We start from the raw sequence: 17981 nt of genomic DNA on the forward strand, positions 1-17981 counted from the left end.
GAATGTTTTTTTAGTTTATATGAGATGTTTCATTTACAATACTTAATGATATTTTAAAAACAAAGCATTTTAGATGTATGGTGGCTATTGTCAAATTTATCTTTACCCCCTTGTTCATTGAACCAAGTGCCAAATACCAGTCACTGGAAATATATAGATGATTAAAACTTAGTCCTCATTCTTAGAGAGCTTATGGTCTTACCCTGGGAAGCAAGTAGGAGCAGGTGCTGTCTGCTGGTAAGTGTAATGCCTGGGGCATTCAGGAATAGAGAGAGGGAACATATTTTCTCCTACATCTGCAAAATACTCTTGGGCTTTTTTAGTTTTTAATTTATTTAACATAACTTTTTTTTCTGATTAAATTCAGAAAATATAATAATATAATCATCACCAGCTAGTCTAAAGCATCAGTGACACGTTTTTTCTTGTTTAATATTTCTAAGCATAAATATTTCTGAGATCCATTTTACAGCAACACGTCTTTAAAATATCCTGTTTTCAATCTAATGTTTTTTTTCATTTCAGTAAAACTCTGTAAACAAACTTTTCAGTGGATGACTGTTATTTCTTTGAGTAAACACTCTTTGATTTCCTTAGCTATTTCTCTCTTGGATGTCTAAATGTAGCTCTTCAGATATAAATAAAGCTTGAGTGCAGAAATTTTGTTTTGTTAAATTATGGTTTTCATCCAATTTAAATGTAATTTTATCATTCATTTAAACTTTTGAAGATGATTCCAGAAACACTGAATGACAGCAAAATATTTTTCTTTCCACTTTGAGGGGGAAAAATTATTTTAGATCTGTTTCTGAAACCCAGCATTGACTTTCAGCTTATAAACTGCTTTCTTTTTCTCAAGGGGACTTTATTTTTAATTAATATATATAATTTTGGTATTGTCAGGGGCGTTTAACCACTGAGCCACATCCTCAACCCCTTTTATATTTTATTAAGAGATAGGGTCTTGCTAAGTTTCTTAGGACCTCACTAAGTTGCTAAGGCTGGCTTTGAAGTTGCAATCCTTTTGCTTCAGCCTCTGGATCTGCTGGGATTACAGGCCTGTGCCACTGCGCCTGGCTATTTGAAAAAATTGTTTTTGTGGTGCCAGATATTGAACCCAGGCCTCATTCATGCCAGGTAGTGCCTTACCCCTTAGCTATATCTTAAGTCCCAGAAACCTTCAAATTTCAATATTTTACGTTGTGTTTAATAAAGAGTTCTATCTTTTAAGTTTATGAATCAAATGAGTAACTGATTGAGCAACTAGAAATCTGTAGACAATATATTTACGCCTATTTTAGAAAGAAATTCCATCTAAGTTACATATATGAAGACTTCATTAAAATGTTATTTTCTTATGTATATTGAGTGTCCCTTATCTGAAGTGTTATGCATTTTGAGTTTTTTCAGATTTTGGAATATTTGCATATACATAATGCATTACCCTTGGGGATGGGACCCAAGTCTTAAACAAGAAATTTATTTAGGGCTAGGGTTGTAGCTTGGTGGTAGAATACTCACCTAGCTTGTGAGGCACTGGGTTCGATCCTCAGCTTCACATAAAATAAATAAATAAAATAAAGGTATTTGTGTCCATCTATAACTAAAAAAAATTTTAAAAGAAATTCATTTATGTTTTATATAAATTTTATACTTATAGCCTGAAGATAATTTTGTTTAATCCTTTTATTGTACCTAGGTTTTGACCATGACTAGTCACACGAGATCAGGTGTGGAATTTTCCACTTATGGCATCATATTGATGCTCAGAAAGTTTCCACTTTGGTATGCTCAATGTGTATTCAAATTAATTGATGCAATTTTACTTGAGATGAAATGTAAAATTAAGTGATATGTTTCCAGCAAAGAAAAATAAGATTATTATGTTCATAAATGCATTACTGTTGAAGAATGAGGTAACTTACTAAATTATAAAAGGACATGATATATTTATAGTATCTTGAAATGGAGGGCTATAGATGGTTAATTCCTGAACCATAGAAAAATGTATCCCTTCCTCTGTATTTGAGGATCTGTTTTTTTTTTTTTTAATCATTGCTACTTTTGCCCAGAGACTTACATTTTCCCTCTTCAGGTGCTTTTATTCTTGTCCTATACCTTGCTGTCAGTCTGTTTGTTTTGTTTTTACCTTAAAGAGGAACAAAAAGGCCTTGAGATGCTATTGACCTTGAGTTAGCAAATAAACCATTCTTTAATGAATAGGTACTTATATCAGAGTCAGGTCCAAGGCAGGCACCTAATACTAGAGTAATCCTAACTTTTCTTTACGGTTAATTAAAAAAAAAAAATAGCCTGTCTCAGAGACTTGGTTATCAGTTGAGGTGTATTAAATTTAAAGATAGCATTAAGAATGTGTATGTAAAGACATGCTCTTTATTTCTTCTTGTAGCCTCTTCTAGAAAACAAACTTAAAGCATTCAGCATTGGAAAAATGAGCACAGCTAAGCGAACTTTAAGTAAGAAGGAACAAGAGGAATTAAAGAAAAAGGTAATGTTTAAAATATATCTTCAAAATGTGAATATGTCTTGGCAGCACAGCAATGTTTCCCAAAGATTTTTGACTTCAGGGGTGTTCTCAGTTCATCCCCAAGACAAAGTCTGTCCCAGGAAGGTGTATTAGAGGTATATTCACTTTCCATCCCTGTCCCTTTTGACCTATTTCCTCCCTTGTATGTAACAATTTTTTTTTCCCTGATCTTTCTGTATAGGGAAATGTGTTGTGTGCATAAGTTGTACTCCTCTTAGAGGAATCACAGCAAGCTATATATATAGAATACTGCATGTTGCTTTTTGAAAAGTTTATATCATAGATATTATTATGGAAATATTTATTATCCTTTTACCAGCTATGCAGATATGCAGTTGTTTATTCACATAAAAAATTACTGAGGGCATTTGTGTTTTGGTCTCTTGCCATTACATGTAATGCTGTGCTATTATGGATAGTGTTATGCATGTGTTTTTTTGTTTTGTTTTGTTTTGCTAGTGTATCTTTGGGATATATTCCTAGGATGAAAACTACTAGGCTGAATAATAAATGCATAAATGTAGTTCTCCTATATTTGTCATATTGTCAAAATCTCTATAGGGTGGGGGGTGTTTTGATTCCTATGAGTACATGTGAGTGTTTTTTTTCCAATGGCTTTGCAAGTGGATGACATTAAAGATACTTTGTCAGTCTCCTAGGTGAAAATAATTTCTTGGTATAGTTTCAAGTTTGCATTTCTCTTATGATAAACTTGACCCTTTTTCCTTTCTTTTCAACTGTCTGCTAATATCTGAACTATAAGTTTCTACTAACACTTTGTTTATGATTTAACTTGCAGTGGTTTTTATCCCCTATTTTTTTGATTCTTTTAAAAATTTCCTTCTGATATTGTAATATAATCAATCTTTCCCTATGATTTCTGATTTTTCAGTTGTTTTCTCCATTCTTAGCTTATAAAAGAATTTCCTCATGTTTTCTTCTAGTACTTCTATATTTAATTTTAAGAAAATCAAATTGATTCATTGGCAGTTTATCTGGTAACATCGTGTAAAAAGTTGATTGATTTTTATCTTTTTCAAATGGTTGTCTAGTTATCCTAACATCATTTATTGAAAAGTTCATGTATTTCTCACTGTCCCTTTGACCTGTTTCCTCCCTTGTATGTAACAATTTTGAGATATTCCTCTTATAAATGGTAAATTTAAATTTACCTATTTTCTGTCCTGTTTTCTTTTTGTTCATACATGCTTTGGGAACATTTAAAATATCTATAATTGAAAATGTCAAGGTTCATTTTTTTCTTCAGTGCTGTGTGTCTGGAATAGATTGTTGCTTTTACTTCATATATTATATCTTCATTAGTTTGAAAAGGAAATCATTATATTCACTGAATTAAGTCATCATGCCTTGGAAACTTTGTAAATGTTGGTTGTATTACGTGCAGTGAGTTGTTTTATGGTTTGGCCTTTGGATCGTCCCTAAGCAAATTTACTTGCTGTTCTATATGTAGTGGGTTCTTTTCTGTTCTACCAATTGCTACTAAAGGAGCAGAGCTTCTTTTAGTTTTAGTATTACTTAATATCTGATATCTATTAAGACTTAGATATTATAACTATAAATATTTAACTTGAAAAGGGAAGTGTTTTATCTTCATTATTCCTTGATGAGTTTAATCACATATACAATAATACTTTTATAATATGTTATTAATATTTTGTTATGTATTTAGGAGGATGAAAAGGCAGCTGCAGAGATTTATGAGGAATTTCTTGCTGCTTTTGAAGGAAGTGATGGTAATAAAGTGAAAACATTTGTGCGAGGGGGTGTTGTTAATGCAGCTAAAGGTGAGTATCAGTATTTTAGTCCTTGAGCAAATCCTGTCTTGGTTGAAAGATTGCAGGTAGATAATTATGGAAGAAGCCCGTTTGACTTTCCCATTTCCTTTCTATTAGCACCCTCTAGTGGTTATATTAATTAGCAAAATCAATGGCCAGATGTGACTTAGTAAGGTGATATTGAAGCCAGATAATTAAAAAAAATTAATACATTTCAGGATTTAAGATAGCCAAGCACTTTGCAAAAATTTTAATGTATTTAATAGTTTACTGTAAAGTGAGTATATATTTTGGGGGGTATGGTGGTATTTCAATTTAATTACATGTTAACAGTGATAAATATTAGTACTAATACTGTTAATTTTTATTTATTTTTAAATAAGAATAGTAAAGAAAATCAAATAGTATAAAATTAGTTTTGAAACAGCATTTTACATTTCAGAAGAACATGAAACAGATGAAAAAAGAGGTAAAATCTATAAGCCATCTTCAAGATTTGCAGATCAAAAAAATCCTCCAAATCAGTCGTCCAATGAAAGACCACCATCTCTTCTTGTAATAGAAACCAAAAAACCTGTAAGTCATCCTTAAATAATTTAGGTTCAAAGATGACACTCCCAGTGATACTTTCAGTACTACCGCTGTAAGCAGATTGTTTTTAATTTTGGGGGGGTAGATGTTGAGTTCTCATGTTTTCTAACCCAGTAATTTATGTAGATGAGAGATTATAAGAGTAGGCCATATAGATGAACATTGTTTGTTGTACTTACACATTACATATATTGCAAGTCAAAAGTTGTCTGCATTTGGGGTATAAATGTAAAATAAAGAAGTTAACTTTAGAATAAATTCTGAACTGAGGTATTTAAATTATTAACAGTGTGTAGTGTATGTTTTCCAAGGCATTTTTGAACTTTTTTGTGGAATTGCTATCAGAATTAGTGACACTGTATCTTAAATATTCTCAGTGTTTATAAAAATTTGTATTCTTTGATGGTGGGGTTTTTATGGGGAATAGTAGATGTGGGTAATGTCATTTGAAGCCATATTTGGTGAGTAAGTATGATTAAATTGAACAGTGAGATTGATTTTTTTTTCCAGTTTTTATTTTTGTTTCCATATTTTTTGTTGGTACATTACAATTATATATAATAGGTTTATGACGTTCATACATGTATATTATTTGACAGTATAGTTACGTCAGTATCATTCCTGAGTTTTTCCCCTTTCTTCTCCCCCCCTCTACCTGGTACATTTCCTTTACTTTTTGGTCTCCTGTTTTTATGAGACATCTATACCCTACCATTTGTTTTTTCTATTTTCCCTTCTTTCACATATGAGAGAAAACATGATCCTTGACTTTTTGAGTTTTGCTTATTTTGTTTAACATAATGCTCTCAAGTTCTATCCATTTTCTTGCAAATGACATAATTTCTTTCTTCTTTATGGCTAAATAAAACTTGTATATATTTATCACATTTTCTTTACCCATTCATTCATTGATGGGCACATAGGATGGTTCCACAGTTTGTCTGTTGTGATTGTGCTACAATAGACATGAGTATTTGTGTGTTGTATTGTTACTTTAATTCTTTAGAATAAAAACTAAGGAGTGGTATACCTGGGTCATATGGTAGTTCCATTCCTAGACTTTTGGAGGAGGTTCCAACTTGATTTCCACAGTGTTGTACTAATTTACAATTCCACCAAAAGTGTAAAGGTTGCTTTTTCTACACATCCTTTCCTGCATTATTATTGGGTGTATTCTCTTTTTTTTTTAATATATTTTTTTAGTTGTAGATGGACACAATACCTTTATTTTTATGTGGTTCTGAGGATTGAACTCAGTGCCTTCCCACATGCGAGGAAAGCACTCTTACCACTGAGCTACAACTCCAGTCGCCTTGTGTGTATTCTCTTTTTAAAAAAATGTTTATTTTTTAGTTGTAGTTGGACACAATACCTTTATTTATTTATTTTTATGTGGTGCAGAGGATTAAAGCCAGGGCCTTGCATGTGCTAGGCGAGTGTTCTACTGCTGAGCCACAACCCCAGACCCCTTGTGTGTATTCTTGATGGATGCCATCCTAAGTGGAATGAGGTGAAATCTCAGTGTAGTTTTGATATACATTTCCCTAATTGCTAATGATGAACATTTTTTCATATTTACTGTCCATTTGTATTTATTATTTCTTTTGAGAAGTCTCTGTTTCGTTCATTTACCCATTTATTAATTGGGTTATTATTATTATTTTTTAGTTCTTCTGATATTAATCCTCTGTCAGAAGAGTAGCTTGCAAAGATTTTAAAGAGTCTTATTGAGAGGGTTGTTGTGTGCACCAAGATGTTAGAGTGTTGACCCTGTGTTTTCTTCTAGGAATTGCATAGTTTCTGGTCTAATTTCTAGGTCTTTGATCTATTTTGAGTTGACTTTTGTGTGAGGGGCGAGAGAGAAGGATCTAGTCTCATTCTTCGATATGCGGATAGCTAGTTCTCAGCACCATTTGTTTAAAAGGCTCTCTTCTCCAGTGTATATTTTTGGCATCTTTGTCAAGGATCAGATGACTATATGTGTGTGGGTTTGACTTCGTGTCTTATATTCTGTTCCATTGGGCTATATGTCTGCTTTTATGCCAGTACCATGCAGTTTTTGTTACCATGGCTCTGTAGTATAATTGGAAGGCAGGTATTATGCTTCCAGCATTGGTTTTTTTTTTTTTTTTTTTTTGGCTTAGAAGTGCTTTGGCTTGTCTGGGTCTTTTATTCTTCCAAATGACTTTAGGGCTATTTTGTTCTAGTTCTGTAAAGAATGTCATTAGTATTTTGATGAGGATTGCATTGAATGTGTTAATTGCTTTTGGTAATATGGCCCTTTTATTAACGTTGATTTTATACTTCTATCTTCTAGTGTCTTTTAAAATTTCTTTCATCAGTTTTCTATACTTTTCATTGTCAAAGTCTTTCTCTTCCTTGGTTAGATTTATTCCTAGATATTTTATTTTTTGAGGCCATTGTGAATGGAATTATTTTCCCTATTTCTTTCTCAACAGATTCATTGGTGATGTATGAGAAAGCTATTGATTTTTGTATGTTGATTTTGTATCCCGTGAGGCTGAGTTTTCTTGTAGTGTTTCAGATACTCCAAAGTATTTAAAAAATAATTATTGACAAAATCTGTCCTTTTAAGGTGTACAATTAGGTGGTTTTTTAGTATATTCATGGTTGTTCAATGGTCCCCTCTCTCCAATTTCAGAACATTTTTATCACTCGCCAAAGAAATTCTGTGCCCAGAGTTAGTTGTCCCCATTTCCCTCATACTCTAGCTCTTAGCAAGCACTGATCTACTTTCTATCTTTGGATTTCCCTATTCTGAGCAGTTCATACAGATGGGATCATCAACATGGTATTTTGGGTGTGGCTTCTATTCTCAGCATGTTTCAAGGTTCTTGTGGCATGTGTTAATATTTCAGTCCTTTTTTGTGGTCAAACAGTATTCCACTCTATGATATACCACATATTGTTTATCCATGTGGTTCTTGATGGGTTCATTACTTGATGGGTTGTATCCCCTTAACAGGTGTTACTATTAAAAAAAAAAAAGTAATACGGCTGTAAATATTTATATATGGCTTTTTGTGTGGGTGTAGGTTTTTAGTTCTTGTTAAATTCCACATATGGAATTACTGGGTCACATAGTGACTCTCTGACCTTTGGAGACACTGCCAAACTGTTTTCCAAAGTTTTGTAATCTTGCCTGTAATGTATGTTGGTTCTAATTTCCCTGTATCTTAACCAGCACTTGTTAAAATTATTTCTGTCGTGTTTGTGAAGTTGTACCTCATTTTTATTTTGAGACACAGTTACCTAATGATGTTAAGCAGCTATCTTTTCATGTGTTTATTGTCCATAATCTTTGAAGAAATAGCTATTCAAATCCTTGGCCCATATTTTAATTGGATTGTCTTTTTATTTTTGAGTTTTTAGACTATTTTATATTTTCAGGAATCAAGTTTCTTACTGGCTCCGTGGTTTGTAAATGATTTCTGTTCTGTGGCTTGGCTTTGCCCCCTTTTTCAGCGGGTGGGGGTGATGAACACTGGAAATTGAACCTTGCGGTACTTTACCACCGAGCCTCACCCCCAGCCCTTTTTATTTTGGGACAGGATCTCACTAAGTTACTTATGGCCTCACTAAGTGAGATTGGTCTTAAACTTGTGATCCTCCTACTTCAGACTCCTGAGCTGCTGGGATTACAGGCATATGCTGCTGTACCCGGCTACTCTTCTTGATTAAACATGGAATTGGAAAATTTTAATTAGATGTTGTCATTTGTGCTTTTGATATCATATATCTAAAAAAATCATTGCCTAATTCAGTGTCATAAAGATGACATTATTCCTGTTTTCCTCTAAGAATTTTGTTTGTTTTGCTTTACATTTAGGTCTATTTGCTATTTTGAGATAATTTTACATATAATGTGAAGTAGGGGTATATCTTCATTCTTCTGCATGTAGGTAATTTATTGTCCTAGCACCATTTGTCGAAAAGACTATTCTTCCCCATTGAATTATCTTGGGAGTAGATTTTACTCATTGTTTCAGTAATTTATATCCTCCAAAAGTGATTGCTTTGAATTGCTCATATTTTCAGCAGTTGTTTATGGCAGTTATTTAACATGGCAGTTCATTTAATTTACTTACTGTTTTTGAATTCCATGCCCCACATACTTTTTTCAGGACTACTTATTAGTAGCTTTTTTATTCACTAAGACTACTACTTGTTGTTTTAACTAATCATTTTAATAATTTAATTATTTACTTGTTGTTTTGGGGGAACAGGAAGAATATAGGGAATATTCAATAAGAGAAGTATTCTCCCTTTTGAGTTTAAATAACTAGAATATGTAATGAAACTGAAGTAAAAATGATTTAAATATGATCTCGTACAACAGTTTTTTTGAAATCTTACTTTGTTTGAATTGTCATTGTCACAGCCACTGAAGAAAGGGGAGAAAGAAAAGAAAAAAAGCAACTTGGAACTTTTCAAAGAAGAATTAAAACAGTAAGTTTTATAATAAGAAGAACTATCATAGGTATATTGAACTGATACTTAGAAATGCAGGTATGAGGAATATAGTTATTATTAAAAGCTTGCTATGAGGTTATTTTAGATATCATAAAGATATTTGATGGGGCATATTTGAAATGAATTAGCATTTAGTCCAGCGTCAAGTTTGCTTGGATTATGTGGATGCAGTTTTTTTTATTTAATGACGGGAGTTCTATTTGCAGTAGAAGCAGTGAACTCACTGGTATAGGAGTGAGGGGTGGTTAAGCATAACAAGAAACAACAAATTCAGTGGTTTTAATGTTCAATTTCCTTTTTACCTTAAAAGTGGGCTTTGTTTTCCATCGCTGGAATGATAGAAATAGGGACTGTCTAATCTTGGTTATCATTACAATATTTGAGTTAAATACAATATTTCAGGCTATTTGAAGGTGACACTTGGATAGACTCTTATTAAATGTGAATAAGCGAATTGTGGCTCATTTTTATTGGTAAATATTTTTAACAGAATTCAAGAAGAGCGTGATGAGAGGCATAAAACAAAAGGCAGGTTAAGTCGATTCGAGCCGCCTCAGTCCGATTCTGATGGTCAGCGTCGTTCTAGTAAGTGACATTTATTTTATTGTGTGTATTTGCACTTAATTATACTGACAATTAAGAATTATTTTCTTTCCTTTCTTTTAAGTGGACGCGCCTTCCAGGAGAAATCGATCATCTGGTGGTAATACCGTTTTTTTGCTTTTTTAATTAAGAAATTATCCAAGCTTTGTGTTTTGGAAGTTATAATGTTTTTTTCTTTTCTGCCCTAGTTCTTGATGATTATGCACCAGGCTCACATGATGTAGGCGATCCGAGTACTACTAATTTATACCTTGGAAACATTAATCCACAGGTAATATTAGTTAAATAATATTGCTTTATGCTTAGGAAGAAAATTGCTTTCTTAGTCAATACAAAAATAAAATCAAGACTGGCATAGTGGTGGATGCCTTTAATCCCAGCAGTTTGGGAGGCTGAGACAGGAGGATTGTGAGTTCAAAGCCAGCCTCAGCAACTTAGCAAGGCACTAAGCAACTCAGTGAGACCCTATCTCTAAATAAAATACAAAGTAGGGCTGGGGATGTGGCTCAGTGGTTGAGTGCCCCTGAGTTCAATTCCAGTACTCTCAACCCCCACCTCCAAAAAAAAAAATCAAGATTCTAAAATTTGCAAATCTGATGGAACTAGAGAGGCTCTAAAATTATCTTGTAGATTTGGGACTTATTAGTATGGCCCAAATTGTTTGCTGCAAATTCTTGAGGGAATGTCTCCTCTTCCAGTAACTGGGACTATACTCTGAATATGGAATGTTTTGCTAGGTGCCAGTTTTATTATTTATCAAATCAGACTATGACCGGTGATGTCCATATTTTTATAATACCTAATACATAGCTTACTTTTCTTTTTTGCTTCTAACACCAAACTAGTATTTGTGATTTTATCTTTAATATTTAATTATTTTCCTGCTTTGATGTTGTTATTTATGTTATGGGACTTATAGTGGTATTATACAGAATATTCTTTTGAAAAATTACAATTGGGCATGGTGGCACTTGCCTGTAATCCCAGCAGCTCAGGAGGCTGAAGCATGCAGATTGCACTTTCAGAGTCAGCCTCAGCAACCTAGCAAGGACTTAAGTATATTTGTAAGATCCTGTCTCAAAGTAAAAAAGGCCTGGATGTTGCTCAGTGGTAAAGCACCTCTGGTTTCAATTCCCAGTACCAAAACAAATAAACAGAACTTACAGATACTTTTGACCTGGACGTGATGGTGTATATCTGTAATTCCAGTGACTCATGAGGCTTGAGTCAGAAGGTTTGCAAATTTGAGGACAGCAATTTAGCAAGATCTGTCTCAAAAAAATAAAAGGGGTGAAGATGTGTTTTGATGGTAGAACAGACCTGGGTTCAATCCCCAGTAACACACATACCAACACCCCCCCGCCCCAAAACCAAAAAACAAAGGGAAGCAAAACACCTATTAGAATATTTGACCTTATTATATATTCACTGATTTGTTTCCCTGCTCTTGGATTATACTAGTGAGAAGTAGTTTGATGTTGGAAGGTGGTTTTTTTCTTTCATCATCAACAAATATTTCCTTTTAAATGTGCTAACTATTCCTGCTTGAAAAATGCTGCTAAATGCCTAGACATAGAAACCATCATTGTAGAACAGGTTACTTAGATTCTAAAATATTAAAACAGAAAGAAGGGAGTTAAATATGCTTTTTGTTCTCTTCAGCCACTCAGCCTTCCTACCCTGGCATCTTATTTAAGTGAAATAGAACGTTTATGATTTGAAAATAAGTGCGAGTGCCCCAGGAGTACAGGATTTTACCTGTGTAGATTTTCTGGTGTGTGAAGGGAGAATTATTGCATTAATATGTTGATTTTCATTTTTGCAAAATTTACTTTGCTTTCTACTGGCATAGAATTGTCTTTTTTTTTTTTTTTTCAAACCAAAAAACTCTTAATGCCTTTTCATAGATGAATGAAGAAATGCTGTGCCAAGAATTTGGAAGATTTGGACCATTAGCTAGTGTGAAAATTATGTGGCCTAGAACTGATGAAGAAAGAGCAAGAGAAAGAAATTGTGGCTTTGTGGCCTTTATGAATAGAAGAGATGCTGAAAGAGCTTTAAAAAATTTAAATGGTAAGAAAGTTTTATAATTATTCACTTAATAGAATTTAGACATTTCTTTGGTTTGTAAAAGTAGTTATGTAAACTCCAGTGAGGAATGAAGAGGTTAAAAATGAAATATAATTCAAATAACCAGATATACTTTATTTTCTTTAGAGACTTAGGAGAGTGACCTTTCTTTTCTTCCTTTGTAGGAAAAATGATTATGTCTTTTGAAATGAAGTTAGGTTGGGGTAAAGCTGTACCTATTCCTCCACATCCAATATACATTCCGCCTTCTATGATGGAACATACACTTCCCCCACCTCCATCCGGACTGCCTTTTAATGCGCAGCCTAGAGAACGGTTAAAAAACCCCAATGCTCCCATGTTACCACCACCTAAAAACAAGGAGGATTTTGAGAAGGTAATTTAAAAAATGTACATAGGGCCGCATCTAATTTGTAAATACTAAATCTGTGGTAGTGTTTCTTTTCAACAATTTTATAGAAAATGTGTGTGTAATTCTGTTTGGCAACTTCTTAAAGAAATAAATAGATGTGTTCCCTGCCTTAGCCCATGGAAACCCTGTATTGAAATAGTAGGTCACATTTTTATTTGTGGCTACCATTCCTTTTTTGACCACTTGTTAAGTTTTTTTCTCCCCCTTTGTCCAGTGTTGTATCCAGGTTTGCTTAAGTGCAGTATCTAAATTTATTTTGTTCTGAGAAAGTGATAGTTTTTATTTGGTTAAGTGACTTATCAATTAGAAAGATCACCTAAATAGTTAAATTGTTTGGATGGCAGCTAGCTAACTCTCAAGGTTTGAGGTATTAGAATATTTGAGATTATATGTGGTATTTTAAAAAAGTTAATCTAGTAAAAAGCAAAGGGTGAGTATTTCTCTTTATTAAACATAAAACCAACTGAATTTCAAGTTATAAGAATCTGTTGGTTCTGTTGTGACTTAATTACACTTAAAATGACAGGGCTGGTTTTAAAGGCTTGGGAACAAAGTAGCAAACTGTATGATCAGAGGCAAACAGCTAATTATTTCACAAATTAAAATCTTTATCTGATAATTCTCAGTGTAGTACCTATTTCAGTGCATTGATGTGCATTCTGGCAGGAATGTTCTGATTCTTTGCATTTGGTGAACATTTATTGTTCACTGAACACATCCATTTGCATTTATGTAATTGCTTAGTGTATAATTACTTCAAATGCAGTGATTGCCTGCAAAACTTGTGATTAGATGTGTAGTATTTTCAATGCATATGTATATTTTTGCTTGTTACTTGTTAACAATACTCACATATTCTATGTTTATTATCTGATGTGACTTCATATACAGACTCTGTCGCAAGCCATAGTCAAAGTGGTTATCCCAACAGAAAGGTACATGTTTTTCTTTATTATTACTGATCTAAATATAGACAATATCCCCTTCTGAATTTAAAAAAAAATGGTGTTGAGGAAAAGGTAATATCTTGACTGAGCAATGGTTCCTTCCCAGTACTTTTTGGGGGGGATGTATGAAATTTAACTTTAGTATGCTTTGCAATTTTATGTCATTATCTTTTGTTTTTATTGTTATTAATGTAGAGAATTTTTATAGCTTTAGAGTTAGAAAATGTTTAATAGATTTAATGTGGAGTTGTTCTAATGTTAGAGTATTATAATGGGAAAATAGGTGTTTTAAATAAAACATCTTAAATTTTAGATAATGTTATAATTTGACCCAATCTTTTTTTTTCCTCCTCCTTCTTTGATTTCTGAATTAGCCACATTTAATATACAACTTTGGTTTGCATTCTCCTTACTGAGGGCATAGTTTTATTTATGTTTTCCTAATTAATTTTAAGAAGAAATTCCTAATATTTTTTTGAACACTGTATTTACTAGAATCTTTTTTCCATGGTAATATAGGTGTTTGGAATTCTTTTATTTTTCTTTCTTCCTTTTTTTCCTTTCTCAATATATTATCAATGCAGAAGAATTCATACTGTAGGTATGCTCTTGCTCAGTCAAGCTAAGCCTTTTCCCAAACACAGGAACACAACACTGGTTGAATAATAAATGAACACAAAAGAATACCAAATTCTCTTTGACATTGGCCTTGGTGAGCAACACCAGCTGAACTGTCTGCGGCAGCGGGGGACCAGGAAAACATCATGGGATGGATTGGGAAAGTATACAGTTTTTGACCAGACATTGGTACGATCGACTCCAATAAATGTGGTTTTATTATAACTGAGAAACAATTTTTTTGTTTTTTGTTTTTTTTTTTGTTGTGGTTTCCCAGAATAAGATAATTACCATTTTAAAATAAAATAATGCACTTTAAAATATATTATCTTTTTGTACTACACTGTTTTATCCTGATAGAAAGTCAACATTTTTTAAAAAATAAGGAAATTACAAAATTCTTAAAGAAAAGTGTGATTACAATTCTTTAATAATAATATTGAATTCAAGTTAGCAACAACTAATTGTCAGATTTTGATTTTAAATAATCATGAAACATTTAAAAACTTTTAATTTTGTAAAAATAGATTTTACCAGTTACAAGCCTGTTTAAAACTATAGTGGTTTTTTTTTCCACTAATAAAGTATTCACAGGAAAGTATTTTTTGTAATATTCAAAAAACATATATCCCATAGTAGCTTTACTTGTGGCTCAGCTTATTTCTAAACAAAATTTTGAGTATACATTTTACTGAAAAGTCTTGACTCACCATTAGAGTGAACCCTTTGGTTTTAAACTTGCTAAACCATTTTTCATCTATCTTTAATACTGAAGTCAAGTTGCTTTTGACTTAATTTATACAAGTTTCTGGGTGTATTGTGTTTGTCCACCTAGTAAATGGTCTTATATATTATGATATATAAAATTTCCCTTTACTTTAATTTGGCTCACAGCAGTGGGAATTTTGGAATGAATCATAATTTTACAGTATCTCCCTTTCTTCAAAGTAATGTCATTAATTTTATGGATGCTGAGAATACATTCTCATTTGGATATCAACTGCATATTTGCAGAACTATTAATACTTCTATGAAGGAAAATAATTTTTTAAATTTAAAATTCAGTGATTTTTGTTTTTAGTTTTAACAATTTATGGTTGAATTAATAGTTTTAAATATATAGTTGCCCCTTTGTTAAGATTTACACCTGCATATAATTTTTTACCTCCTTTAGAATTAAATTTTTTTTTTACTATGTAGAGATTTTAGCATCCACATAAGTAGGTTTGTTTGAAAACTGTGAGAAAATAATTATAGTCAACATAAGATAGGTTATTTTACTGTCCATGTACTCTGAAACAGGGAGTTATATACAGCCAAAAAAAAAAAATCCGTCTTGTTCTATAACTATATTTATATTCTAGCAGTTATATGAACTTAATTTGAGCTGGGAATGCTAAAGATGTAACTTTAAATGTGTGCCTTATACCAAGAGCCAATATCCTTTTGCTTTTCCCAATTGTTATTTGCCAGCTCTGTATGCTGGGCAGCTGGTGAAATGAGAAATTAAAAGCAGCTTATAAGTAAGCTGAGTCATTTTTACCTGATACTATCATCTGTGTCTGAAATTGTGTTTGGAGTCTTTTATTAGACATTTTAGCTTCAGATTAGAAAAAAAAAATCAGTAAAGGCCTTCTAAAAATTCAGAGAATAAATGACTGTAGGAAAAAGTTATGTATATTTATTTTGGCTTAAATATTTGAACATCATGGTTATGAAGAATGGGAAGGGCATCTCACCATGTGCCCCAGTTTGGAAAGAGTAGGACTCCATTCACTTAAGGCTTTGGCAATATAATTTCTTCATTGATTCTTAACATGTAGGCAGAGTTGTACATGCCATGAATTGTGAACTAGTTTGAAGTGTGCTTCAAAGGGATGTTGCCTCATTAAAGGTCAGATTTAATAAAAACTCCATCTAGTATAATGTGTACCAGAAAAGCACAGGAATTGGATGGATTTTTCATTAAATCAGGCCTTAAATTTGAAATGTAGTTTTGCATTTTCATAAATTATAGTCATGGTTATAACATTTCAATACAACTACAAAAAAGTGCTTGGATTAGGAATATTTTCTTTTAAAACAGATAGTATGTAAATTTTAGTGGTTATAATATGCAAGTTATAAGTTACTGGTTTTATATATTTACAGCTTTCCAATTAGTTGTGATTCAGGATTTAATGTTTTGCATTTGAAAAATAAAATTAAGTGACATTTAGAAAATTAAACTTCTATTACTATGAGGCTGTGTTGTGGTTTCCCACCCTCCCTTCACCTTTCCTACCTTCCCGCTCCCCTACCCCCACTGTCCCACTCCCTCTTAATGCACAAGGCATTATCGTATGCTCCAGGTTGCTTTTTTGGTATTAAATTCTGTTTTAGTCAGCAGAATGATCTTTTTCTGCTCAATTGTAGTAACTTAGGTCAAGTATAGTTTTATATAGTGGTAGGTCTGAATCCATTTTCTTTAACTGTGTTGTTGTTGTAGGAATTTGCTCGCCCTGATACATCGAATGATAGAGTTTGTTGTACGTGAAGGGCCAATGTTTGAAGCTATGATTATGAACAGAGAAATCAACAATCCTATGTTCAGGTGTGTAGTGTTTAAATTGTGGTACTATAACATAAAATTTACCATTATAATCGTTTTTAAGTGTATAGTTTAGTGCCTTTTAAATCCATTCACATTGTTGTGTAACCATGACCATTATCCATCTCCAAAAATTTTTTCATCTTCCAAACCTGAAATCCTGTACCCATTAAATAATAACTCTCCATCTCCCCAGCTCTGTATCCTCACAACCATTGTTCTACTTTATATATCTATGAATTTGGCTTTGGGTATCTCATATAAGTGAAATTGTATGATATTTTCAGGTGTGTATTTTTAAACTGCTTTTAGGAATTAAGAATAAAATTTTAGAGTACAAGATTATTTTTGCAAAAGGATAAGTCAGTTGTTGATTAGAATGCTTAGATCAGTTTTTTTTTTCTATCACATTTTGATTTAGTTAAATAGCATTGTTTTTAGCATTGTCTAGGAGAAAAATACTTTTCATTATGTTTTCAATGAAAGACACTTTCATAAACTATAGTTAAACGAGTTTGAAAGGAAATTGTTTTTTTCCTGAATTGCTATGGTATCTAAGACATTAATTTAACACTCTTTAAGTAGTGTAAAATCACTACTTTTGGAATTACATGTTGAGAAAAATCTCTCCATTGCCTGACATAGCATCTGACCTATAAGTGTTCCATATAAATCATTGTAAGACCCAGCAAGAAACATACTTTTTAAGTATTGAACTCGATCATTAATGTGGTCTGGAGTTGGGACAGCAGGGAAGGGGTAAGGAACGGATGGCAAAATATAAGGAATTTTGGGGGGTCTCTTGATTGTAGTTGTTTTTTAGAACTAAATGGGCAAATAATATTTATCATTTGTTTATATTTAGTTGAAGGTAGCCCTTTCTAAAAGGATATGATGTCTACAATGATTTTGTTTTGTTTTGTTTAGGTTCTTATTTGAAAACCAGACACCTGCCCATGTTTACTACAGGTGGAAGCTTTATTCCATTCTGCAGGCAAGTAGAATTAATTGCTTTGTTAATTTCACTCTTGAGTTATTAGACCTTTCTAATAACTTCCTGGAAATTTTTAGGGAGATTCTCCAACTAAATGGCGGACAGAAGATTTTCGTATGTTCAAAAATGGATCTTTTTGGAGGCCACCACCATTAAATCCATACCTTCATGGAATGTCAGAAGAACAAGAAACAGAAGCTTTTGTAGAGGAACCTAGTAAGAAGGGAGCACTCAAGGAAGAGTAAGATGCTTTTTCTTTCTGTTATATATTCAGAAAAGTCACTTTGCTTTAATTAA

At 32.6% G+C, this 17981-nt stretch overlaps 1 protein-coding gene across 5 annotated transcripts in view; it reads left to right on the top strand.

The window, feature by feature from the left end:
• Nucleotides 1–17981, top strand: part of U2surp (U2 snRNP associated SURP domain containing) — a 57835-nt gene that overhangs the window by 10187 nt on the left and 29667 nt on the right. For 2 of the 5 annotated variants that reach the window (XM_078043465.1, XM_078043462.1), the window contains exons 4-16: nucleotides 2411–2509; nucleotides 4239–4353; nucleotides 4787–4920; nucleotides 9338–9405; nucleotides 9920–10014; nucleotides 10097–10132; nucleotides 10221–10303; nucleotides 11940–12105; nucleotides 12288–12499; nucleotides 13427–13470; nucleotides 16589–16693; nucleotides 17618–17688; nucleotides 17766–17925. In XM_078043465.1, coding sequence (XP_077899591.1) covers nucleotides 2411–2509; nucleotides 4239–4353; nucleotides 4787–4920; nucleotides 9338–9405; nucleotides 9920–10014; nucleotides 10097–10132; nucleotides 10221–10303; nucleotides 11940–12105; nucleotides 12288–12499; nucleotides 13427–13470; nucleotides 16589–16693; nucleotides 17618–17688; nucleotides 17766–17925 — 1388 coding nt within the window. Of the gene's footprint in view, nucleotides 1–2410; nucleotides 2510–4238; nucleotides 4354–4786; nucleotides 4921–9337; nucleotides 9406–9919; nucleotides 10015–10096; nucleotides 10133–10220; nucleotides 10304–11939; nucleotides 12106–12287; nucleotides 12500–13426; nucleotides 13471–16588; nucleotides 16694–17617; nucleotides 17689–17765; nucleotides 17926–17981 lie in introns of those variants that run through there. The other 3 variants (XM_078043464.1, XM_078043463.1, XM_078043467.1) reach the window with 3 other exon arrangements.

The sequence above is a fragment of the Ictidomys tridecemlineatus genome, chromosome 3, assembly GCF_052094955.1.
Source record: "Ictidomys tridecemlineatus isolate mIctTri1 chromosome 3, mIctTri1.hap1, whole genome shotgun sequence".
NCBI classification, from domain to species: Eukaryota; Metazoa; Chordata; class Mammalia; order Rodentia; family Sciuridae; genus Ictidomys; species Ictidomys tridecemlineatus.